At 41.2% G+C, this 27,217-nt stretch overlaps 1 protein-coding gene across 3 annotated transcripts in view; it reads right to left on the minus strand.

The window, feature by feature from the left end:
* Window positions 1–5,970: 5,970 nt before the first annotated feature.
* LOC116278422 (trafficking protein particle complex subunit 9-like) overlaps window positions 5,971–27,217 on the minus strand; it is a 60,122-nt gene continuing 38,875 nt past the window's right edge. For 2 of the 3 annotated variants that reach the window (XR_012061925.1, XR_012061926.1), the window contains exon 4: window positions 8,120–8,392. Coding sequence is in view for 1 of the 3 variants with exons in the window: in XM_072944674.1 (XP_072800775.1) it covers window positions 6,053–6,059; window positions 8,181–8,392 (219 nt within the window). In the remaining 2 variants the exon portion in view is untranslated. Of the gene's footprint in view, window positions 6,060–8,119; window positions 8,393–27,217 lie in introns of those variants that run through there. The other variant, XM_072944674.1, reaches the window with a different exon arrangement.

A 27,217-nucleotide genomic window follows, 5' to 3' on the forward strand; every position in this document is an offset into this window, starting at 1 on the left:
TGAGTTGAGTTGGGAGGGGCATGAGAAATTGGGGCGGGCAGAGATGTGCGATGAAAACTAGCCACCATCTGGTTACCTCTCATTTTTTGTGGGCCAAAAATTCTTGTCTTCTTTTCTTTTCTCCTCCATCCATCCCTTCAGGTCAGAGAGTCTTCTTCAAGAATTTCTTCCTAAAATGTAAAGTAAGGATGAAGGCAGTGTGTTTCTGTGGTTGATTTCATTTGATTTGGGTTCATTGTTAAAGATTTTCTGGTGAGGTTCTTATGTGCCCTTAAAAGCTGGAAGAGCAGCAATACCAATGGGAGAAAGTCAGAGAAACGTGTCAGGGGCCCCTGTGAGGTCTGGGGGACGAGGGCAGGAGGTGGGGCAGAGGCAGCACCCTGGCCCCCCCTGCAACCCTCAGGGCAACTTGCGCATGTAAAGCCAGTGTCTCTTGTCACCATGTGTTCTAACAGGATTCCCACAAAAGGAATGCGTGGAGATTTGGGGAGGCCTTACCTTTTACCCTCTTGTCAAACATCTTTAATGCTGACTGTATTTATTCAAGATGACACAGAGATCACCTGCAGAACTTGAGGGAGCGGTGCTTGCTTCCTGTCTTGCCCGCCCCAGGCTCACTCATCAGACTCCTGATTCTTGCAGGCACTGCAGTGCCCGTGGGGGCAGCTCTGCTCCTGTGGTGGGAGCTCTGCTCCTCGGGGAGCTGGGCACGGGGGTGCTCACATTGGAGCCGGTCGCAACAACGCTGATCCCTCTCCACGTGTTGAGCCCTTTGTGTAAGTAGTAGAGGTGGGATCCAGAGTCTTCCTGTGTCTATGGAGTTCTCCAGTAAAGCCAACTTGGAGGAAAGAAAGAAAATGCCTACTGTTTCAAGACTGTGTCCTAAGGGTTTAAAGCTCACTGTGGAGCACACGTGAGATCTCATCCAGTAAATACTCTGGGATCTTGACTCTGACTTGTCATGAATTTGGCATTCTAATAATGTTATTTCTCTTAAAATATGTCTAAACAATCATTTTTGTGTGATGGTTATGTGTCCGTAAGTGTCCTGAAGAAACTGCTGTGGATGGAAGGGTGGCATCAGTGGTATCAGAAGGGCTGGTGGTCCTGGGGGCTGCTCGAGCTCCGCACCATTTGTTACCAGCAGGCTTTCAGATTGCATCTTATTCCAGAGCTCACCGGGGCTCCCATCTCTCACTATGTGTCTTGAGAGAATATTTGTTCAGAGGGGAGGGGACAGGGTGCTTCCAAGTCTGGGTTTTGGGGTTCCCTGTCTAAAGGTGGCACTGGCACAAATCCTTTATTCATGGAATAATGAAGCCCCCCAGTCTCGTGGCTAATTGGGCCTCCCTGTCCTTCTTCATGTGAGGAGTCGGAGGGCTTGGGTCAGGCCCCCAAACCTGTTTTTGGTGAGCTTTCAGCCCTATCACACCACCAGGGTTGTCCCGTTTCAGTCACATGACTTTGATTTTTGCAGGTAGGTGTGACTCCTGGACAGTGCCTGGGACTTCCAGGTTTCCCCTACAATAGGGGCACTGAAGAATGTTCACCCCGTAAGGTGTGTTCGTGGGCATCGAGGACAAGTAGGGACCCACAGACAGATGTCTGGATGGGTGGCGATCAGGACCGAGTCTTGGAAGAACAGAGATTCCATTACTGTTTTAACAGTGAAATTGAGGGAGTAATTCTGGAAGGTCTGATGCAACTGAGATTAAAATTGTTATACGGTTTTTATTGTTAGCAGTAGTGGTTTTTAACCCTAAGACCCACTCCCCCCTGTTTATAATAAATATTTTGTAACCTTTCTTTTCCGGTGCCCAGTAGTGAACGTCATAGAAAATGTAACCTAACTATAAATATGATAAACAAATAGACAGGCAGATGGAAAGATGTGGTACCTAAATTCTTATATTATGGGGTATTTTATATTCTATGCTAATTAGTAGCCTCTCAGGACAAAAGGCACATACAAAGGGAGTCACTTCTAATAAACTATTTTTCCAAGCCTTACCTAACTGGGAAACAAGTGGCTTCACAATGTTAGAGCACTTCCCAGGTCCCCGGGGAAATCTTGTCAGAGTTACACTTGCTGTTGGTGTCCAGTGCCAAGTGTAAGCAGAAGCGGTTCGGAAGCTGCCCGGAGGCGGACTCCGGGGATTCCTTCTCCGTCGCAGCTGTCAGGGAGCCTTGCCTTTCCTGACCACAACCACAGAGGAGATTTTAAGTCTCTGAAAACTGCCATATCAGAGTATATCACAACCCTCACAAGATATGTTGAATAAAGTAGAAAACTTTAAGTGACTCCTTTAGGATAGAACTAGGGTATAAAAGAAATAATGAATTAAAAATTCTAGTGCCCAAATAAGTGCTACATTACACTGGCTGCATTATTAGGTTAGACAACTTCATTATCACTTTACATACCACATCTTGTAGTTAGATATTATTTCTCTTTTTTTCCTAAAGAAAAAATCATTTGTTGAGTTCTTGTGTCAGAGGTGACGAGCAGAGAGCAAGTGTAAAACCGGGAATCGTGATGCTGGTCAGTCTAAGACCATCTCCGTCACTGCGCAGATCATCTTTACTTATTTTACTGCACTTTTTGGAATCACCTTCTCACTTGGAAAAACCCCTGTGTCAATTGGATTTGTTAGTAAAACTATTCTTTTTCTTACCTAGAACATCAGTGATGTTTTCAAGATGATAAAAAAAATTTGCCCAGGGCATTTAAACAGTTGCTTGTTCTCGTAATTCATGGCTCACGGTCTCATATTTGTCACAATTGGAGAACTATATTTTCTTTGTGCAAATTCTCATTGCTTTGGTGACGCAGGGACACGTGTCCTTACTTGATGGAGTATGATTGTTGTTGTTTGCATTCTCTCCCTAAATCTGGAATCCTGTGTTATGTTTCCTGTTAACTTAAAAAATAGGAATGTTGTTATTTGCCTAAATATCTAACCTCACACCAGTGATGCATATCAAATTGGTCCAACTAGGAATTCCAATATTAAATGAGACAGTAATTTCACAACCCACTTTTCCAAAAATTTGGATTGATGGTTCAATTATACCAGGGACATTAGCTGTTTTAATTGAATCAATCATTGCTTTCTTCAATAAAATTTTCCATTCCTTCTGCTCTTTTGGTTTATTGTTCTTCAGTGTTTCATTTGCTTTCTTTCCCAAAAATATATGATTTTGGCTTTTGTCATTGAAAATCCTTGCTGGTTTTGCTACCTCATGCTGGAGAGAAGGCTTGTGACTGTTTTATAGTCACTGGTTTCATGGTTGTATGAGTGCTTAATGCCATCTTGCACGGGTGTGGAGACCTAATGTATTGTGTACATAAAAGGCTTAGTCTACACTGAGTGCAGGGTTAGTGTTCGCAGCCCATGTCATCAGTATCATAATTAATCCATTACAATCATCCTCTATTAATCAGTGTTATCCTTCTAACGTCTCCAGGAGAGGAAATGTTTTAGTCTAAATGCAAATCTTTGCCTAACTTTCAGTCAATTCAAAACCTTTAAAGCTTTGCTGTCAATAGGACTGTGTGCCTGCTATCCCTACTTCTGCTCCTCCTGACCCTGGACGTGGTCTCCAGGGCTGATGATCCACGAGACACTGGATTCTTGATCCCATGGCTCTGTGTGTTCTGAGACATCTGGAGACTTCAGCACTGTTTTAGGGGCATTGGGTCCCACCTCTTCATAGCATTGCTGAGATGAGGTCTGTGGGCTCACCCTCATTCTTGAGTGTACGATGCATTTTTTCTAGAACCAAAACAACCCCACCGTGGCAGCACTGCTTTGACCACGTGCTGGGACAGCATGTGCTTATCAGTTCTTGGGTTTAAATTTTCTGTTCTAACTTCTAAAATGGGGTATATTGACAGATACACTCCATGTAAACAGAAGCTCTGTGGGGTTTTCAGCAACTTCTAAGAGCATAAATATTCCTGAAGCAGCTAACCTTCCTCCCAACCATTGAGGAGCAGGCCGGCAAGTCCTGGGTGCCTTTGGCGGCCAAGCTGTGCAGCCCAGGCTGCTCACTGAGGCACAAGGAGAAAATCTTAAAAACCTACTTCCATGCTGTCTTTCACAGAATCTCAGAAATGAATGTTTTAATATCTAAAGAGGGGTGTTTTTTTAAATAAATTATTTATTTTTTTCCTTTTTCAGTTTTATTAGGTAGAATTAATACAGTTCAACTTCACATACACATATTGCAAGTAAATACATGTATAGAGTATACTGCATTTTTTAGTTTACATATATGTACAAATTATTGTTTCTAAGAACAGATTAGAGCTTTAGATTTTTTAAATTACAGTTACCAGAGGAATAAGGACATCTAGAAAAGAATAATAAACAGAATATGGTAATCCAATCACAAAGGAAAGTCAGATGTGCTTACATATATTCAAGAAATCAAAATAATATTTAGTTCATTTGTGGTCTTATTATTATTGCTATTAATTTTAGATTCCCCATAAATGAAGTCATGTGGCATTTTTCTTTCTCTTTCCACCCCACTTCACTTAGAATGACAGACTTCAGGTCCATCCATGTTGCTGCAAATGGCATCTTTTATGGCTGAGTAGTAGTCCATTGTATATATGTATCACCTCATCTTTATCCAGTCATGTGCTGATGGACATTTGTGTTGTTTCTAACTTCCTTGTTCTATGTCCCTTCTGGCAACAATTATGGATTTTAAATATTTTCCACCTTAAAATCCTTCCTGAAGGAGATGTGGTAACTGGAATCAAAAACAATTACAGCACAGGGTCGTGTGTGATGGGCCCTGGGGGCTTGGTAGAAAGGTTGGCAGAAAGGATTTCAGATTCTGATCAAATGATTCCTCCTCTTGTAGCCCTGCTGACCGCCTCTCTCACGGTCTGCCCTAGAAGTCTGACCAGTCCCTTCTGTGAATCCTACTGTATTGTGCACAAATTTTGTTCAATTGCTGTCATCCAGCAGGGACCTTAAGTGAGGGACCCAAGCTCCTGTGTTGGTTTCTTCCATCAGCCCTTAACTTCCTTGGGAGCCAGGACTGTCTCATTGCCCCAAGGATCCCTAATGCCTAGTGAGATGCCTGATACAGCTGGTACTTAACGAGCACATCGGTCAAATGGAAAAACCTGAACAAAGAAAAGGCCCTCATTTTTCAGACATGCCTACTTGAGTACATAGGGTAAAACGACATGTCTTCTTGGATTTGCTGTCAAATAGTTTAACAAAGGACAAATAAAAGAACAAAGGTCTGAATAAAGGAAATATGGAAAAGTTTGTGAATTCCTTAATCTGGGTGATGGGCTTATTGTACTATACTTACTGACGGATACTTAAGTTAGTTTATAATGTTACTGTCATTAGCTGAATAGCAAGTATTAATACGTATTAATTGAAATCCTTAGAACTGACCAAACTTACCCCACACAAAATCATTAATATCCTAGTAGTTTGTCTTACAGAAATCTTTTCCCGCAAAGACAGGAAAAAAGGGAAAGGTAGATCCGTGCAGTATTTCCAAGTTGTCAAAAGACCAAAGTCCGACACAAAAGAAGAGATTGTAGAAAAGATAAAAAGGCTGAAATCAATGTCCGGAAAACCTAGCTACGAATCCTAAATGGCCCAACTTAACTAACCTCAGCACTGCTGCATCAAGAATGGGGCAAATAACACCTAGTGGATTTTTTTAATAAATAAATAATGATCCAGTTCCTACCACAGGCAATTATAATAAGACTGAGTACAAGTTCTAACAACAAATATTGTACAAATCATAATTTCTACTTGATTCAAACTGATTCTTCTTATAAAATTTGAATCTTTTTATTCTTATGACAGATTTGTGGCATATGACCTAGTGATAAAATTTTCAACTGGCTTGTATTAAAAAAGTTCACCATAGTGAGAGTTTATTACATCAACTATTCCTTATTGGGAAACCCATGTGCCTTGTCACTCTCTTTCATAAGATTTCCTGTGGAAAATTCAATCCTTCATTCAGGAAAAGGCTGAGCAATATTTCTCATGGAAAATCTTCATAAACTGCAACACAAGAAAATGAAAATGACTGTGAGCAGCCCGTGAAGCCGGCAGACACACACAGCTCACGGCTGTGTTCCCGCCTCATCTTTGCGTAACCAGCAGGGAAAATGTGCATTTCAAGAAATAGACATAAACTCTTTTTAGGACCTGAGCACACAATTTCCCTTTCAGGGTTTAGTGGGCTTCCATTTAATTCTATGAGAAATGTTTAAAACAACAGAACAACTGCTGAGATAGGGTTTAAAGTAAATTTTATGTCTTAGTGAAAATAAAGCCAACTGATAGTTATCACTTTTACTTTATTTGATCTCACTCTCTTACTTTACCTCCCCAACCTCCTCCACAATATGGTGGTGAACATCCCCTCCTGGTTCAGAAGGCGAAGTAGAAATTACCAATCACATGGAGGTGAGCTTTGTTGTTTTATTTTTCAAAACAAACAAGTTTCATTCATGTGATTTAATAATTAAGATCAGAAACAAAGTCTACTCAATAAATGGTAGCCAACACATGTTGTCATAGCTGCTCATCAGCTTTGGCCCCACGTTACACACTTTTACATGGACATGTGCCATGTGCTGTCATGGGAAACGGTGAGTGGGGACAGGGCCTCTACTCTCACAGGGCACACAGCCTGGTGGGGGAGGCGGTGTTCAATCATTGCCCTTTTGTTTTAATGTACTTACAAATTATAGGAAATGCTATTTAAAAAGAACAAAATGAGTCAATGAAAGTGAAAAATACAAGGACAGTATTTAGGCTGAGGGAAGACAGGGAACCTCTTTGAAGGGCTGGCACTACACTGAGACCCAGAGGACAACTCTGATGCTGCAGGTGAAGGGCAGGGACACACTGATAAAGGACTGATATCCAGAATGTACCAAAATTTCTTTAAACTCAACAAGAAGGATGAATAACCTGATTAAAAATGAGCAAAACGCCTGAACACACACCTCATCAAAGAAGAAATCTAGATGCCAAAGAAGTCTATGGAAAGATGCTCCACAGCATCTGTCATCAAGGGGATGTAGACTGAAACAGCGAGGTATCACTGCACACCTGTCAGAACTGCCAAAACGCAGAACACTGACAGCACCGAATGCTGGTGACGATGTGGAGCATCAGGAATTCTCATGCATTGATGGTGGGAATGTAAAATGGCCCAGATACTTTTGAAGACGGTCTGACAATTTTTTACAAAGCTAAACGTACTCCTAACACATGATCTGGTAACTGTGCTCCTTGGTGTTTACTCGACGAAATGGAAACATGTCCACACACAAATCTGCATACAGATGTTAATAGCAGCTTTATTCATAATCTCCAGAACTCAGAAGCAACTAAGCTGTTCTTCAGTAGGTGAATGGATAAACTGTGGTCCAGCCAGAAAATGGACTATTAGTTGGTGCTAAAATGAAATGAGTTATCAAGGCATGGAAAGACATGGAGGAACCTTAAATGCATATTACTAAGTGAAAGAAGCCAATCTGGGAAGGTTCTGCAACTGTCTCATTCCAACTGTATGGTGTTCTGGGGAAGACAAAACCACAGAGACTAAAAGATCAGTGGCTGTCAGAGGCTAGAGGGGAAGGAGCAATGAATGAGGTGCAGCATGGAGCATTTTAAGGTCACTAAGACAGATTACTCTGTATAATGATGTGATGGTGGATACATGTCATTGCACATCTGTCCAAACCCACAGAGTGCACACCACCAAGTGTAAATCCTAGTGTCAAGTATGGGCTCTGGGTGATGATGACGTGTCAGTTTAAGTTCACCCATTGTCACAAATGCACGCTCTGGTGCAGGTGTCAATAGTGAGGAGGCTGTGGGGACAAACTGCAGTTCATACACCCAATCCAGCCCCAGCCACCGCTGTTAATAAAGCTCTGTGTGTGTGTGGACTGTCCGGGTGCTCTGGCATCTGAACAGCAGAGCTGAGCAGCTGCACCAGACATCAGGAGGTTTGCAGACCCTGAAATATTTACTCCCAAGCCCTTGATAGAAAAAGTTTGCTGAGCCCTTTTCTGCACGAATCAGAATTCACCCTGATGAGACAGGACAGCAGGGCCCAAAACAGGCATGGTTAATGGGACTGAAGCAATGTTTTAGTTCCAAAACCTTTGCTGAAGTCCTGCAGGTCCAGTGACAGACTGTAGCCAGGAAGCGTCTGCAGCAGGAGTCGGTAGCAGGCCTTCCCGCCAGGCTCCGGGATGCCGGGCGCCGAGCTTCACGGGGACAACCCGCTTGAAGAAGGCGGACTTGCAGTGGAAGCCGATCAACTCATAGAGCTCGGAGAGGAGGCTGCACTGCTGAATTCTCTCCTCGGAACGCTGAAGCACAGGGAGAAAAGCAACAAGCATCTGAACGAAACATGTAAGTGAACAAAGGCCCGGAAAAAAGGTTTTTCCATAAAACAGAGACCCGATGACACAGGAAGGAAGATGAAGGCTGACTTCGTGCACTGACGGGACCGGATGCAGAAACACAGAGAAGCAGCGCTGTGCAGACGCTCCAGACCCCCTCCGGGCCACACCTCTCCGCGTTCCGCCTGTCCTTTTACTAGAAAGGCCCCTATTCCCTGAAATAGAGGAACCTTCTACCTAAACATGGGACACAGAGAAGGGAAAGAGGAAAAGGAAGGGAAAGTAAAGAAACAACAGTTCCTCTAGACCCTAGGGTTTGGGCGGGACTTTCACCAAACACACAACCTCTCAAAGCACAGAGCGCACAGTGAGAGGCTGACAGTGTGACTGCGACTTCTGCTCCTTAAACACCAGCTCCCTGCCAGCACATGCTGTACCCATTACTGAATCATTACAATCATCTCAGAAACTATTACTACCCCGGCTCACAGGCAAGGAAATCTGAAACTCGGGGAGGAATTATTATCATCCTGGACAATGTCCCACAGCCCAGAAGTGTCAGAGCCGCAGGCAGACCCTGGACTAAAATGCTCCTCATCACCACGGGCCCTGAGCCTCAGGCTGAGGCCACGTCAGGTCTGAACGGGCCCAGAGCACGAGTTTGTGGGACAGGGAATGCTCCCACTCGAAGTGCCAGGCCAAGAGCCTCAGGAAGCTATGTAATGAAACCAAAACCCCAAAGTCATTTTCAACCCACTGCCCTGTCCGGGAGGACTGCTCGGCACATCTGCGCTGTGCACAGGCTGAGCAAGGGGCCCAGACAGTGACGTGACGTCCCAGTGGAAGTGGCTCGGAGACCACTTCATCACAGGACAGACTCTCCCGGCTTCCAACGTTAGCTCTCCTTTCCATTTCCAACTGGAAAGTAAGTTTAGAATTGTTTTCCTCTCCTAGAAACAAAGAGAGTGGTAACATCAGCAGGAAACTCAAGACTGAGGAAGGGTCTCCTGGCCATTTGGAAGGATAGGCCGGGGAGGGAAAAGAGACAGGGATCAGAAAGACCCGTGTTCCAGTCCAAAGTTTGCACGTCACTTGCTTTGACAGTTTCCTTTTTAATACAGGTGATAAAATGTAATTTTGATTGTTGGGAAAACTAAATGAAATAACGTAAGCCACTAGCATAAGTGTAAAATCCTCCATGAGTGTTCCAGAAATGGACGTGACCGTGGTTAGTTACGGTCTCCCAAGTCTTGGGTGCTAAGCCCACATCAGCCAGCCAGAGATATGCCAAAGAATGCCTCAACAGCCAGCAGCCTTCTCCAAATTGGAAACTCACAGTGTCCGAAGAACAGGCAGTGGTGGATGCTTTGGGACACTGGAGGTAGCACTCCAGTGACGACTTTAAAAAGCTGGGGAGAATTTTGGGGACCACACATTTCAAATAAAGAAAACTCATTCCATGTCTACAAACATTCATCTCTAGCAATGATGATCCAGAGAGGAAACACATATTCTAACGTACACCATTTTCCCACATAAGTGCATCAAAACAATTTGGAAAGAATGTAACTTTCTTCTCTAGATCACACAGCGGGGACTACAAGGTTTGTACTGACAGCCCTACTTGTAAATCATCTGCAAACGTAACTGGGTCCACTATCAGTCATCATCATTTGAAGAGAAGGATGGAAAATAACAAAGCCAAGCTAATTCGCTCCAGTCTTTTGTTTGGTTATGATGTCACAGAGGAGACGGACAGCTCAGTAAGGAACCACTCTGCCGTGATCACGGAGTCGGGGAGCGGGCTGGGCGGCAAGATGTATGACGCAGCTGTAGCTGTGCCTGCGCTTCTAGGCAGGTACCCAAAGTCACCTCGACAAGGTGTCAAACGCTTATGCCCACGTCCCCATCACCTGACATGTATCAAGGAGCAATGAAAACCTATAAACGGCCAATACCCTTGGTGGGTGCACCGTCCAAAGAGCAAAGTCACAGTTTGACAACTGGCCATCCCGGTTCCCTGGGATTCATTCTTGGAGAACCTTAAAAGCCACTCCTCTGTCCTCAAGAAATGCTGCCTATTATCCTATCTTTGGCTCAGGGATACAGCACGTTCACGTGGACTTCAATGTCTGCACAGATTTGACTGTCTTTCTCCAAGTTCACTTGTCCATTCTGAAGAGGCCTGAGTTAAGTCCATCTTTCATAAGATCAATTCCCTCCAGTGACAACTCAACGGGACTGCAATTAAAAGCCAACTGAACAGGACAGTCCTCAGCTAAAAATGTCACCCACCCTTCACTGCTTTCTTAATCTCCTCTCCTGGCTAATTGCAACAGACTAACACCACCCTCCACCAAGTTCCCCAACTATGTCAAATAGAAAATAAGGTCCATAAAAGAGGAGACAACTCCATAGTCACCTCTGAATTCCTAGCATATAGTAATGTCAATAAATAGAACTATGATTATGGCTTCTTTCCTTTAAAACCTTTCGGGTTATTTAAATGAGACCATGGAAGGGAGGTGTTAGGGTCCAGTATATTGATCCAGAAGACTCAGGAGGCCTTTTTCGGAATGGCTGTCCACGGATTCATTCAAAACACTTCTCTTTCCGGGAGGAGCTGTGATTTTCTGCCAGGAGTTTGTGGTCACTCTCATGCCACAACAGCCTTAAACTAAATCCTTACTTGGGATATGTTATTTTTTCCCCCGTTTCCAAAAAATTGACTTTCCTTACTTCCTTGCCTTGAGGAACACTTCTTTTCCTTTCTTTCTAATTCACTCTTTTGTAAAGCAGGATTCTCAGGATGTGCTTGGCCTTACATAAGAACAGCCATCCAACTCCCAGTGTGAGAGACCTCGGGCTCACCTCCTGCCCTCCTGCCAGGGCAACTGAAACACAGTTCAGGAGCCAACCGGCACCCCAGGGCTTGTAAGGCTCATGTATCACCCAGAATCCCTGCTTTCTGGTTTGTCTTGGCTTCTGAGGATTTCCCCTCACTTTCTTGACAATTAGCTGTGCAGCTTGAAAGATGAGGAAGGAAGGTATTATTTCTTAATCAGCATTTTAAGGAACTTGTGTAATGAAGGTTTCCACGAGTTTCTAGAACCCTCCATTGCCGAGACAGAAAACACACTGGAAATTTTCTAAATTTAGCTATCATGTGCATTTTTCTTTGCTTTTGTTTTCTTAACTGCTAACAGACATTTTTTAATTAAAAAAAAATAAGGCCCCAAATAGGATAGAAACTTGAAGGGGCAAACAAAATTTAAGGGCAAATACAGAAAAACGATAAGTACTCTACAAAGTTAATAGAATGCATACACTATGGATCAGATCAGCAATTCTCAGTAACAACTAATTGAAACCTGACCATGAGGTAAAACATCTCTCCTGTCAAGAGATGGCCAACAGAAAATAGAATTAAATCAACAAACTAAAATTCTAAGTCTGGCGAAGTACAGAATGCTACCAGCTTAATGTGTCTTCTTCTGGAAAAGAGGGAGTCTCACCAGCTCTTTTCTGTGGAGCCTGGGCCCACGGAAGGACGGTGAAGTGAGCTCTGTAAGTACCCAATTAGCAAAGTCAGTGATGAATAAAGAGACGTGAGCTTTGATGACAGACATGATATTACTATTCACTTGTCCTGAAAAGTAAGTCTTCACGTTCAGTGATCAATACCTCGGCGTCCCCAGGGATTGAGATTATAGGAAAATGCCCAGCCCGGGCCCAGACCTCCTCTGTCAGCTTGCGACACTGCACTTAGTTGTCTCAAGGGCACCTCCAACTTCATCTGCACAGAGCTGACTTCACGGTACTCCTCCAATAGCCGTCCTGCCCAGGGCCCCTGGTCAGGGGGCAAGGTCTCTCTGCCTCTCCCAGCTCAGGCCCATCAGTCACAGATGTGAATGGACCCCTCCTCCAGGGCCCAATTTCCTCAGTCAATGAGTCCCACCACCCTCACCTGTCCTACCAGGTACTCACTGGCACTCTCTCAGCACCGACTGTGTGCTGGTGACCACAATGCACACTGTGCACACATTATCTCACTGGATCACCACAGCAGTCCTGGGAAGTCAGTATATCACTGCTTCACTTGATTAGATAAATTGTTTCATTTCTATTTGTGCGTCATCCAAACTGACACAATTACTGAGCCACAAACTTGGGACTGAAAACCACTTGAAAACTGAACACTGCAACACCTCGCAGCCACCCTACTCTGACTCATCACATCACCTCCTGCCGAGCCTTCTAAATGTTTCCAAGCATTCTACAAGACAAAAGTGATCTATGAGAGCACCCACTCCTCTACTTAAAATCTGTCAATGACGATCCACTGCCCTTAGGAGAAAGCCGCACCAAGCCTGAGCACAGCCCAACAGCCCGGCATCTGCGTTCCCTGTGCTGCCGCGCCGCCTCACCCACCACGCAGCTCTACACGTGCCGTGTCCAGGACAGGGATGCTGACTCCACACAACCCAGGGCTTGTCTCACTCGAACAATGATCACATTCTTCAGTGGTCACCCACTTCATTGCTGACTCAGAAAAATGTTTTCTCAGGATGAATCAATATCTTTTTCCTTACAAATTCCCTTCATTGATAATGAGCTCCCCCCATAATAGAGAGGACCTAATTCTCAGTCTCCTTATCTGTAAAGTGAGAATAACAAGGAAATATGTGAGATTTTAAGTGAAATAATATTCATGTGAGGCTGAGGGACAATTCCCAACATACAGTAAGCACGCAATATGTACTTACTTAGAATTAGTAAGAATATGTTGCATTCCAGCAACCTTAAATCAATGTTTTATGGCTTTGTCCAAAAGACTACTGACAAACTGTTGGACGAACCCCTTTGAGCAGATCAGCACAAGCGTACTGGGAGAGGTAATGGCTGACTCCAGTTACAGCTGCAGCCACCCAGCACTACGGGGCAGGGGCAGTTTGCTCAAACTCTTACATGTTGCTTGAGCATTTAGTTGTCGTTATTGAATAAAGACAGGTGTTCTTTAGTCAAAGCTCCTGAAACATAAATCTTCAAAGATTGATGCAAATTAGGTTTCAAGTACAACACTCTCACTAGAAATTATTTGAAAATGATAGTCTTAGCTCCTCTGCACATCAAAAGGGCATGTTCTTAATGTATCTTACTAAATACACCGAAATGGTTGTTTAAAAGAAAGTAAGATGAAGCCATCCTGAATAAGCTCTCAGTGTCATCTGCACAAAGCCCCACCCAAGGGTCTCATTTCTCACTTCCACACAGGTGTTCAGTTAGCTAAACTTGGGTCTTGGTTTCTTATAACATGGGGGTGGGAAGAGCTGTGGCTAGATTTATGTAGCAAATATAAACCTAAGGTATTTGCTGTGTAGGAATCCTAGAAGTAAACAAATTGATATATAGTCCCACCCTTAAGAAGCTCAGCCTTTCCATTTACAACAGCATTAAAAATAAAATAAGAGATACATTTAACAAAAATTTACAAGATTTGTACATTTAACATTTTGAAGTATCACCAAAATAACATTTAAAAGATCTACATATAAGGAAGACATCCCATGTTCATGGAATGGTAGACAATATTGTTAAAAACGTTAAGACTCCCCAAAGTGACTTACAAATTCAGTGGAATCCCTATCAAAATTCCAGCTGACTTCTTTGGAAAAATTGAAAAACTGATCCCAAAATTCATATGGACGTGCAAGGGACCCAGGTCAACCAAAACAATATTGAAAAAGTAGTACAAAGTTCGAGGACTCACTTTAAAGGGTACTAAAAAGATATAGTACTCAAGTAAGTATGCTACTGGCATAAGTATAGATAAATAAATCTATGAGACACAATAAAAACCCAGAGGGAAAAAACTAACATTTACAGTCAGTTTTCCACAAGGGTGCCAACAACACTCCATTGAAAGAATAGTCTATTCAACAAATGGTGCAAGGACAGCTGGGTATCTGCAGACAAAAGAATGAATCTGTAATCTGGACCCCCATATTTTATATAACAAATAAACATTAATTCAAAATGGATCACAGACAGAAAAGTAAAAACTAAACCTATAAACTTTCTAAAAGAAGACACAGTATAAATCTCTGTGGTCCTAGGATAGGCTTTGGTTTCCTAGATACAGTACAAAGAGCACAATGATAGATGATAAAAGCAGATAAACTGGACTTCATCAAAATTAAAAACTTTTTCTTACAAAGGACATCATCAAGTAAGTGAAATTACAGGGGAAATAGGTATCTCGATAGAGTGCGTGCTTAGCAAGAACAATAAAATAGATCAATATATCTAATTACCTCCCCTGTAAAGAAATTGTTTTAATGTTTAAAAAAATGAAAATGAAATGACAATCTGTACAATAGGAGAAAAATTTTGCAAAGCATATATCTAATAAAAGACTAGCATCCAGGATATATAACAAGTGCTTACAACTGAAGAATACAGAGAAAATCGACCCAAGTTTTAAATTTCCCAAGGATTTAAATAGATACACAAATGGCCAATAAGCATATGAAAAGACGCTCAGCATCACTAGCCAAATCAAAATCAAAATGAGATCTCATTTTACACCCACTAGGATGGTTATAATCAAAACATGGGCAATAACCAGTGTCTTTCAGGAGGCAGAGATACCTCATATGCAGCCAGTGGAAAGGGACAATGGTGCAGCTTCTTTCAAGAAGTCTGGTGTTTCCTCAAAAGGATAGTTATATGGCTCAGCAATTCAACTCCTACATATAGAGTCATCCCTCAGTATCCTTGGGGGGTTGGTTTCAGGAACACCCCCACCCTGGATTCCATAATCCAAGGATGTTTGAGTCCCTTTACTATCAGCCATCTGGATCCATGAAGTTGAAACTACAGATATGGTGGGCCAACTGTACAGCCAACAGAATGGAAACATATTCTCACAAAAACTTTCACATCAATATTCATAGCAGTATCATTCAGAGTAGCCAAAAGTTACAAACAATATCCATCCATCTATGAATGGATAAAGAAAATTATCAAGAATAGTCCCTCAAAATTTTGGTCATTTAATAATTGACAAAGGAGGTGAGAACATACAATGGAGTAAAGACAGCCTCTTCAGAAAAAGATGTAGGGAAAATTGGACAGCTGCATGTAAATCAATGAAGTTAGACTACTCCCTCACAGCATACACAAAAATATATTCAAAATGGCCTAAAGACGTAAACATGTAGACAAACACTATAAACCTCATAGAAGAAAACATAGGCAAAATATTTGACATACATCTCAGCAATGTTCTCCTAGACCAGTCTACTCAAGCAATAGAAATAAAAGCAATAGTATACAAGTGGGATCTAATTAAACTTACAAGATTCACACAGCAAAGGAAACAATAAGCAAAACAAAAAGACATCCTATGGAATGGGAGAAAATATTTGCAATAAATGAGACTGACAAGGGCTTTATTTCCATAATATACAAACAGCTTTTACACTTAATAAGAAAGAAAAACAAACAATTCAATCCAAAAATGGGCAGAAGACCTAAAGAAACATTTCTCCAATGAAGACATACAAATGGCCAATAGGCACATGAAAAAATGCTCAATATCATTATCAGAGAAATGCAAATCAAAACTGCAATCAAGTATCACCTCTCACCAGTCAGAATAGCCATCATTCAGAAGTTCACAAACAATAATGCTGGAGAGGCTGTGGAGAATATGGAACCCTCCTACACTGTGGTGGGAATGCAGTTTGGTGGAGCCATTGTGGAAAACTGTATACAGGTTCCTCAAAAGACAAAAAATTGACCTCCCATATGACCCAGCAATCCCTCTCCTGGGCATACATCCAGAAGGAACCGTAATTCAAAAAGACACCTACACCCCAATGTTCACTGCAGCACTATTTACAATAGCAAGACATGGAAACAACCTAAATGTCCACTGACAGATGACTGGATAAAGAGGTTGTAGTATATTTGTCCAATAGACTACTATTCAGCCATAAAAAAATAATAAAACAATGCCATTTGCAGCAACATGAATGGACCTGGACAATGTCATTCTAAGTGAAGTAAGCCAGAAAGAGAAATAAAAATACCGTATGAGATCGCTCACATGTGGAATCGAAAAAAAAAAAAACACAAAAACAAAAAGACAAACTTATCTACAGAACAGAAACAGACACAGAGACATAGAAACCAAACTATGTTTACCAGAGGAGAGAGAGTGAGGGAAAGAATAAATTGGGAGTTCTTTGAAGGAAAATCCCAGCTGGGCTAACAAGATAACTCATAAATCTGAAGTTTAGTGTCAGTCTATTGGGCTAACGAGCTCAGTCACAAATCTAAGTGTGATAAGTGTCGGTTTACTGATATAAGTTCTGCCGGGATAACTTGTAAATCTAAAGTTTAGTGTCAGTTTACTGGGCTAACAAGCTAACTCGTAAATCCAAGCTCAACAAGTGTCAGTAACATAATCTGTTCCGAATTGATAAGCTTCAGTGTACTGATTCCTTGCTTTTTGTTGTTTGAGCCTTATTGGCTAATAGCCCCATACTTGTAATTAACCCTATAAAACCTCATGTGCACATCTTGGAGGTGCTCAGAGCTTCGGAGCAGAAGCCCCTCTGAGCCCGCTGGCGTAATAAATCTCAGCACTCCAACCCTTCGAGTGGTGCTTGTTTCTTGTCTGGCCTGTCATTTCCGTAACAGTTCAAGATTTGCAGATACTGACTATATATAGCATAAAAAGAAAGTTTATACTGTATAGCACAGGAAAATATATTTAATATCTTATATTAACTTATGTTTAAAAAGAATATGAAAATGAATACAGCTATGTTCCTATATAACTGAAGTGTTGTGCTGTACACAAGAAATTGATGCAACATTATAAACTGACTAAACTTCAATGAAAATATTTTTAAAAAGACCAAAAATGAAAAAAAAGAAAAAGGATATTATCAAACCAAAAGAATAAAGTACTGATTCAGGCTACAACATGGATGAACTTTGAATCTTTATGCTGAAATAAGCCAGACACAAAAGGAAAATACTGCCCTTTAAGGTGAAATTTATCTAAGCGTTTATTGTACTATTCCTGTAAATATTCCGGAGTTTTGAAATCTATCAAAATCAAAATAAAATGTAATATTCATTAAAACCATAAAACGATTCCTCACACGAGGGCTTTAATTATTAAATGCAGAAATGCATGTAAAGCTCCTGGAACAAAAATTTGCACGTCCACAGTCACTGCTGTCACTGCCACTCAGAGGGTGGTGCCATCGCTGATGAGAGCTGCCTCCACTCGCTCCTCTGCAGACAGCAGTGAGGGCCTGGGCTCTGACAGGCAGAGTGACGGTGAACCTGGATCAGACACAGCCATGCCCCAGACTCTGCATTACCCAACTTTCTTATACAAACTGCTCCATGTAATATGAACACGCTACAGGGATGTATCTTACAAAACAGGGAATACAGCCAAGGTTTTACAGTAACTATAAATGAAGCATCTGTTGTACACCTGAAACTTATATCATATTGTAAATCAGCTATACCTTTATAAAAAATTAAAAAATAATTTTAAAATGTTATAACTTTAATATTCAATCCGGTTTTTAAGTAACCACTAAACAGCTTAGAATATATAAAAGCATTTAAATGTGATAAGTTTGTTTACATATTTATTTACTTTTAGCCTCCTGCTAAAAGAGAAATTAAACAATTTTTTAAACACAGCTTAACAACCATAACAACAAAAAGACAAAAGTGAGAGTGAAGAGAAAATGGAGATTCAATACTTAAATGAAACAAGGGGGAGATAAAGTCATAAAAATGGATGCCATGAAGTCAGGGCAAGTGTTAAAGGCCGACTAGAAATTCAGCTGTAAGATTCTTGGCAGCTAAAGCAAAAAGAAAAAGATGATGGGGCGGGTGGTAGAGGTCAGTGATAGAGCGTGTGCTTAGCATGCACGGGGTCCTCAGTTTAAGCTCCAGGCCTCCACTAAAAGATAAATACACCTAATTACCTATCACCCCAAAAGAGCCCCAAAGAAAAGAAAAAGAGAAATTTCTTTCCTACAAATTCTGATATTAAATTTAGATTAAATACTTAAAACAAAAAAGAAAAATAGAAAAGGATGAGTGACACAAGCGATAATCCCCGTGTGATAAATCTGCAGTGGCTGCTGGCAGGTCCCCATGTCCCACGTGGGAAAATCTAAAACATCCTTCTCACCACTCAGAGTCATCCTCAGCCCACCCCACCCCTCCCGCTGTTAAATGCAGGAGCACAGGCAGGGCCCGGCCTTTGCTCTCTCTGTGTCATCACAGTGAGACAGGATGGAAGGGGGCAGAGCACAGTCATTCAAGGTAGGCCACAGCAATTAACATCAAAATGGTGAAGGATTCAACCCCCAATAGGCCTTAGGCTCAGGATGAAGAGATTTAACTTCTAGCAGAGCTTGAGCTTCATTAAACACCCATTGTAATAGTAACATGGTGAATAACCTGGCCCCAGGCACCAAGGCAATTCCAAGGCTAGCCACAAAAGGTCACAGTGTGGGAAATGGCCAACTCCCTGGGAATCGCAGCCCCTTGCCCTAAGGCTGGTCCTTCTACTTATTAGCATATGAAGCCACCAAGCCCATGAAAAAGAGCAAGCACAGCGCTGCCTTTTGGTCACCACCCTCTCTCCCTCTTCGTAGAAGGACTACACTCTGTGGAATGTGTACCTACTTTTAATGTGAGCACCAAACCCCCACACCTCGTGGCCTTTCTCTTGCCTTTAAATGTGTCTCTGTGAATAAATCTACCATTACTCAACAGTGACTTGCTCTTGAATTGTTTCCTGCACTAAGCCAAGGGCATTCGTCTGGCAGGGCACATCCCAGGGGCTCAACCAAAGCCTGGGACACAGCTCTTCTCATGCCCCACATCTATTTTCTTGTATCAACAGGACTGGGTTGTGAAGGGAGCTCTGAGGCCCCAGTGAAGGGAGCTATGAGGTCCCAGTGAAGGGAGCTCTGAGGCCCCAGCTAAGGGACAGAAGCAGCCTCCAGGGCTCAAAATGACGGGCAGCCCCTCCCCCAGCAGTGGCCCTGGGGTTGGACGGTTCTCTGTGGTTCTCTGTTGTGCTGACTCCCCAGGCAGAGAGAGTTCTCCCTAGGCCCCTGTCCCCACAAAACCCTTCTCTCCAAAATACAAGCACATCATGTTGTGAAGGAAAAGCCCAGCTGGGATAACAAGCTAAGTCACAAATCTAAGTGCAACAAGTGTCGGATTACTGATCTGAGTTCTGCTGGGCTAACTCATAAATCTGAAGTTTAGTGTCAGTCTATTGGGCTAACGAGCTCAGTTACAAATCTAAGTGTGATAAGTGTCGGTTTACTGATATAAGTTCTGCCGGGATAACTTGTAAATCTAAAGTTTAGTGTCAGTTTACTGGGCTAACAAGCTAACTCGTAAATCCAAGCTCAACAAGTGTCAGTAACGTGATCTGTTCCAAATTGATAAGCTCCAGTGTACTGATTCCTTGCTTTTTGTTGTTTGAGCCTTATTGGCTAATAGCCCCATACTTGTAATTAACCCTATAAAACCTCATGTGCACGTCTTGGAGGTGCTCAGAGCTTCGGAGCAGAAGCCCCTCTGAGCCCGCCGGCGTAATAAATCTGAGAACTCCAACCTTCCAAGAGGTGCTTGTTTCCTGGCTGGCCTGTCATTTCCATAACAATGTCACAGTCCTCTTGTTCAACCACGAAATTTTCAGCCCACTTTTTCCTTCCAGAGTAAAGAACCTAACTGTCCTCCCTCCCATCCCACCACTTCTTTCTTTGTGAGAAAGCTGCACTCTCCACACACAATCCTGAACGCAGGTGCCTTGCTGGCTCGGACCGAGATGTTTCAGTCTCACACAGCCTGCGTCCTTTCACTTTCCCCTTTCTACCTTAAAAAGCCTTTCCTGAGTCTCCCACCAATCTAATTCTGAACTTCACAAAGTGCTGAGGTTACAGTCACTGCGTGCATACATCCCAGGTTTTGACTAGGTTTCCTTCACAAGATCTTCATTAAGGAGCTGCATCAAGAAGTTTTAAGAGGCTTTTCTTACATCTGAGTGGAGGAGCCTGTATAAAATTTAAATGGCTTTGAAGAGAGAGTTAACCAGGGACAGAGAGGTCACAGGTCTTAGTTAAAAGTGTCACGAGGCAAAATGTTCTTCAAAGGCTCAGAGTGGCTTCTGAACACGGAGTCAGCAGGGAGGAGGTGCCAGGCTGTGAGTGGGGTGAGTGACACAGGGTACGCTCCCCCAGCTGGGGAAGTATTGGAGTTTGTTCTAGTTTTCCAAACAATTTCTTTCTACCTTTTTCTCTTATTGTCACATACCATTTCCTACGAATTAAGAAAATCAATGTCAGTCATTTGGGCTGCTTGGGAGAAGCTACACGATGCCATTCACAGGGCTAGGATATGACAGCCACACGAGTCCAGGTTGAAAGACCAGTGGGGGTATTTCCAAGGTAATCACTGGCACACAGAAAACTCCCCAGCTTCAATGACCTCATCTTAAATGTGAGGCGAATAAAACTACCAAGTAAAATGCGTGATGATTATGGCCGATATCTGTTTACTAGGTAAGTGCCTGTGACAGCTGCAGCTGAATGGGGAAGAGCATGATCAACGAGGCCCAGTCAACCTGGTCACAGACGCCTTGCCTTCCTGCCTTGGTGCAGGAGCGGAGTTTGTTTAGCTGAGATGAACGCCCCCAGAGCAGCCCCGAAGGGAAAGCTCCCAGATCTGCACGGCTAGACGTGTTCCTTTCCTTCTCAGAGCTGATCACAGTTTGCAGTCGTCTGTTTTTATATTTATCCCTTTAGTACCTGCCTCCCCTCTGGAGTTTTTGCTTAAGCAGCACAGGGCCAGGTTTGTGTTGCTGCCTATTGCATATTCTGGGCTGGGAGACAGGGGACCCAAAGTCTGGCTCTGGGGCTGAACGGAGAGGGCAGAAAGCCCAGGGGCCCATGCTGAACCGAGGCCCCTGCAACCAAAATTCTGGTCCGACTTTAGGCAAATTACACAGTCTTCTTTACCGAGATTCCTCATCTGTCCATGAAAATAACTGCCCATGGCACATAGAGTTACAAGGATTAAAGGAAATCACCAAATTCACAACCTATTCAAGGGACTACCAGTGCATCCTCAACAGACACATGCTGCCTTTACTGCTCTGACACACGCTAAACGGGGCGGAAGGACACAGTGAATACTGCTAAGTGCCTGTTTGTTATGTGCTTCATATGTGTTATAATACTGTTTACAACTTACAAGAATACCAGGAAGAAACGAATATTATCATGCCAATTTCACAGACTCACCAACAGGTTAAGGGAGGTTACACTCTAGTCCAAGGCCCTATGGTGAGGAAATGGCGATTTAAACATGAATCTGAGCCCAGGCCTGGGCTATGTCTCTCTCCAATGCACCTGACCACTTGTCTATGAAATCCACCTGTCCAATACACAAGTTTGCAGAGGCCAGCTCTTAAATGCAATGTGTGCCACAGTTTGTCAGTGTTGATTAATTACCATAAACTGCTCCAGAAACCACTACAGAAAAGACAGGTGGACCCACATCCCTGCCCACAAAGAAGAGGAACTCTGCCTTGCCTTCTCCTGTAATGTGCAGAACCCCTTCCCTACACCACCAAATTCAAATGTACGCTTCATCCGTGTTTATATTTGCACATGGCATATTAAAGTAGAAGGTACCTGCAGTAATTCTCTCGGTTGTTTTCCAAGTTTCCAGATTATCCATAATCAGTCTGTGAACGAAAATACTACAATGTGAATGAAAATTATGCAACCATATCAGTAAACAAAGAATGCTGAAACCAAGTCATCAGCGGCTGCCGCCACCCCCCAGGGAGGACAGGCCTGCAGCCGAGCCTCTGCAGCCACTCACAATGGTGCCCTCTGAGCAGACTCAGAATAAGAAAAGACAGGATACTTGCCCTAGATAGCTAAGTGCTTGTCTAAAGAATGAATTCAGTGAGTCCAAATGTTTGCTTCCTCCCATACATAGAAAAGCACAAAATTCTAGAACTTGACATACCTGGCTTTCTTAAGATAACAAGCAATGTTTTATTGTTCCAACTACCTGGTCTTTGTTGTAAAGCTCCTATATATCCTAGTTCCTCCCCAACATCTTGGGAGCAGTCCCTCAGAGCGTTCTGAGAGGCTGTCAGCCCAGCTCGAGTCCTCCCGCCAAATAAAACATAACACTTAACTTTTAGGCTGCACATATATTTCAGTCAACAGTTTTGGACACCATGAAGGGACCCAGAGCAGACTTCTCTCCACCTGAACTCTCCAAGTAACCGGAACCTTGGTACCAGCAGTGGCCCTTTGTGCCCGTCCGCCTCCTCGGGGAGTCCAGATGAATTTGGGTGAGTCTCTCCTGGTTCTCAGATCTCCCATATTGGTTGATGATCCTGCATTTTATTTGGCGGTGTATCCCGGTACCTGGCCCTCCAGTTGAAAGAGACTGGGGTGAATTACCCACCCAGTGGAGACATGTTGGGTGGGGCCTGGTTGAAGGATAATGGGAAATACCCACCTTGAGGAGACGTCCGAGGTGGGGCTGGTGGAAATATACCAGGAAGATACCCAGTGGAGACGTCCCGAGTGGTTCCAAGTTGAAAGACATTGGGGTCAGGACTGAGTGGTTAGGTAAGAGGCTGGTCTAATGCTTTCCTCAATTTGGTTACCTCCATTGAATTTTTCGGAATAAAAGTAAAACTCTTAGGAGGAACCTTTCAACTCCAACAATGGGACACCCCCCCAGCTGGTAACAGCTTTTTCGGGTGACTGAGAAACTTGCTGGAGTTGTACAGGCAAAGACTTCATGCTATAGAGTTGTCCCTGCAGGAAAACTTACTAGCAATTTTATTCTGACAACCCTATCTTAGAGTGGGGAATAGAACTTTCAAAAAAAAAAAAAAAAAAGGAAAGAAAAGAAAAGAAAAAGAAATGACAGATTGCCAGCCTCCAACTAATAACCCAGCCAGATTTATATACATACAAAACTTACAACTTTAATTGGGTATTAAAAAAAAAAACTCACTCTGAAAGTAACTAACCAGGCCTGATAAAAATATTTTTTGGAATTCTGAACTTATAAAAACAAAAACCCCTTTAGGGGGAACTTGGATTTCTCTTCCTGTGTCCTTGAAATGTAAATGTTTTATCTTTCTCTGGGTATTTTATGTTTGTGTATGTATGTATATATGTGTTTCCTGTTTTTTAAAGGAAAACTTGGACTCTGCCACGCAAAAGGTACAAGTGTTGTGTACATATGTTGGCCACACAAATAAAATGGGATTCTCAACAATCCTTTTATAGAACCAATTTTCAGATATTTTGCCATCTTAACCTTTGTTGCATCAGCCTGGACAACAAATGCCTTTACCTTTTGGAAAGTAAACTTTTGAATTTTATTTAGGCAACACCCCCACTCTCATGTGGAAATGTCTCTTCATCTTATTCGTTTAAAATCACTACATATATATTAATATATAAATTGATGGCCATATGATGGATCCTTTAATTTGGAAAAACTTAAATTGGTGAAAGTTGAAAGAGCTCTCATTATAAACAGCTGTTTTACTGGTATCTATTAAAATCAAGTTTAAAGGTAGAAAAATATATCTAATGGTTAACCTAAGAACTTAGTTTAAAAAAAAGTTGTTTGAAAAGCTACATTTGTGTTTTTCCTTTCCCATCAATGGTTTTAGAGGTGCTAATAAAAACTTAGAAAAATTAATGTTAATTAGGTTGAGTAACTGGAAAAAGAAATGTAAAAATGTCGAAAGATTTTTTCTTAATGAAAAAAAAAAAAGATAATGGGCTTATCCCAAATGGGTAAATATTTTTAAATGGTTATTTTGAATGAGATAAATAAAATGGACATTTTTGGATTTAGATACAAGCTTTTGATACTACACTACGTAAAGTGAAAAAAAAAAAAAGACCAAAGAGATCAACTACTGCCCCCCAACACTAAAGTTGAAACAAGTCCGTTTTATTTAAACTTGGCGATCCCAGAGACTTTTGTATAAAATTAGATACAGTGCACAAAAAAAAAAGTAAAGAAAAGAAAATGGCTTCTAGCACTCCTACTAGAAATAAGTATTATTGATTAAACCTAATAAATATTAAAATTAAAGGTATAAGAATTAATAAAATTGAGATAATAGTTTGTAAAATTGGTATATTTAAATGGGCTTTATATAAACATTTTGCTTAATTATATTGTGGGATAGATATGTTTCAATGGAAAAACGCTTCCCTTCTTGGTATTATAAGGCTGGGCACATTTCTGCCCCTCAGAAAATAGTAACTGAATAAACTAATGGAAACCAATACAGTGACATTAGCCGTCCAATATAACCTAAAACTAAAAACTAATATTCAGTGGCTAATAAAAAAATATAATAAGAGGTTTACCCTGGGTTTAACTTATAACTCAAGGAAAAGAGACCTTACTAAATGCCTTAAGCAAACTTTGGAAGACATGATAAAGTAAACCTTAAAGTTTTAAAACATGGAATTCTTTGTTTACAGTTCTTTTCACTGATACAAAAAAGCAAATTAAGGAGATACAATTGGGCTTAGGTGACAGAGCAGTTCTCTGGGGAACTGGAAGCCTGTGTCTTTGTCTTGCAGATCAGAAATGTAACTACAGCAAACAGTGACCTATGACTGAGCCTAATTAGCTCAACGAGATAAAACTTAAGGCCAAAGAAATTTTTGGCATTTTAGAAGCCAGAACTCGGACGGGTCTTTCAGACTTTGTCAAGAAATCTTAAATGCCTTTTTCAAAAATAGTAAGCCTTAGTGATTTGAGCAAGCAAATTCAGCTTACTCCAACTATTATTATACCTATCTCATAGGTAAGTTTTAAAGTGAAGCTATGAAATCTTTAGCCTTTGTCTATTTATAAGCCTGTGTACACATTATAGATATGAGGTAATTCTACGGCTAAAAAATAAAAGTCAAAGTCAAAAAGCTCTGCTTAATTGATGTAAAAAGTACGAGCTTACAAATTAATATTTTTAATATAAAAACTGAACAAATTGACCTTCAGGTTCACATAAACTTGAAAATATACAATATTAAGGTAATATTTGGTATTAAGTTTAGTTTAAGCATGTTCTAATTAATATAGACACCTTTTAAGTCATCAGTATTAAGTATAATACCCTTACTGTACCTAGGTTTAGTGAAAGTCAAATAATATCCTGTTATATCTGCTGCAGTTCTGTCAAAAAAAATAGCAATATTATGTGATAAAATTTTAAGTAAATTAAATGCAAATGAGAAGAGAGCTTTGGGTAATTCTTTAAAATATATTTTTAAAATTTATGCTTAAGATAATCTCTAAATGTTTGGTAACTTTAAATTCTAGAGTTGTGCTAAATTAAGTTAAATGAGAGGAGTTGATTAAATAGCTATGCCATTTTGAGATAAAATAAGATTGAAATATGAATTACTTAACATGTAGCTTCCTCTTACAGAGAAACTAAAGGTGTTTGAAATATTAATAAATAGTTGGTGTCACCCTGAAATAGTCTCTATTATTAAGGGAAAGTATCCTAGGAAAGTAAGATAAATGTGTAAAGGAAGATATTAGCAATGGAATTATATTTTGTTATTGAAAAATAGTGACTTTGTCCTGAAGCCGGTTACTTCTGAATGGAAGAGAAATTAAGGGACACACTAACATGAGAATAGAAAGCTGTGGAAGGCTTGTGGAAGAGAAACCCTGAGGAAAGACTTTTGTACATGGTCGGAACTGGCTAAGTTTAGAATCAATTTTGGCAAAGTAACTGAATCTTCGAAGTAAGCTGATACAAGACTAGATTTGGTTTTCTATTAAGAGGACAAAATTTTCTTAAAATGTTAATCCACCTTCAGTAACAGATTGTAAAGCTTCTAATACCACTTAACTGATCTGTTCCGCCTTTACCTTTGAAATATTTTCTTGTTAATGAATAAGTACTTCTTTACAGTGATCTATACGTTTATCTGATGAAGTGTTTTGAAATCTTTTAACAAGCTCCCCAAATATCAATTTCTAATTAAAGTTCTTTTAATCTCCAGTTAATTTTGGGAGGGCCCCAGAAACATCCCAAAGAGAGATTTTAAACTAGTAAGTTTCATTTTGCATGTTAAAAAACATGGGAAGTATTGTCAAATGAACAGTAAATCTTCCTAGTTTATATTGTATGAGAAAGTATTATTAATATAGATATTCTAGAAATTATATGGACTCCCTAAAATTCTGGTATATCTGAAATGATACCAGTCATAATTCTGGTTACTGTGACCAGGTTTCATTATCGATTATAGTGTAACGGTGTCTAACCATGCTGTTAAATCTTTTGTCATTAATAGACAGGTAATTGTTTTCTGATGATTTTGCAAAATGCTTTCTCTTCAAGGAGATTTACTGGTTTCTAATAAATTTCAAACTATAGCAGTGGACTAAACTGGGCAAGAAATTTTAAAGGTCTAATGAAAACTCTGATTAAAAGAATCAGTTACATGGGACTGAGTAAACTGGTGAATATGATTATAATTTTTGATTTTCTTTGAAATACTACTGGCTTTTAATCTGTTTCCCAGACATAAGAAACTCTTCTCCTTAAGCTAGTTATGATGCACGGGAATTTGTTAAATTATACCTATGTAAGCAGACTTGGAACATTTATCTTTTCTCTCTATCTGATCCCTCAAG

Source organism: Vicugna pacos, chromosome 20 (assembly GCF_048564905.1).
Source record: "Vicugna pacos chromosome 20, VicPac4, whole genome shotgun sequence".
In the NCBI taxonomy this organism is placed as follows: Eukaryota; Metazoa; Chordata; class Mammalia; order Artiodactyla; family Camelidae; genus Vicugna; species Vicugna pacos.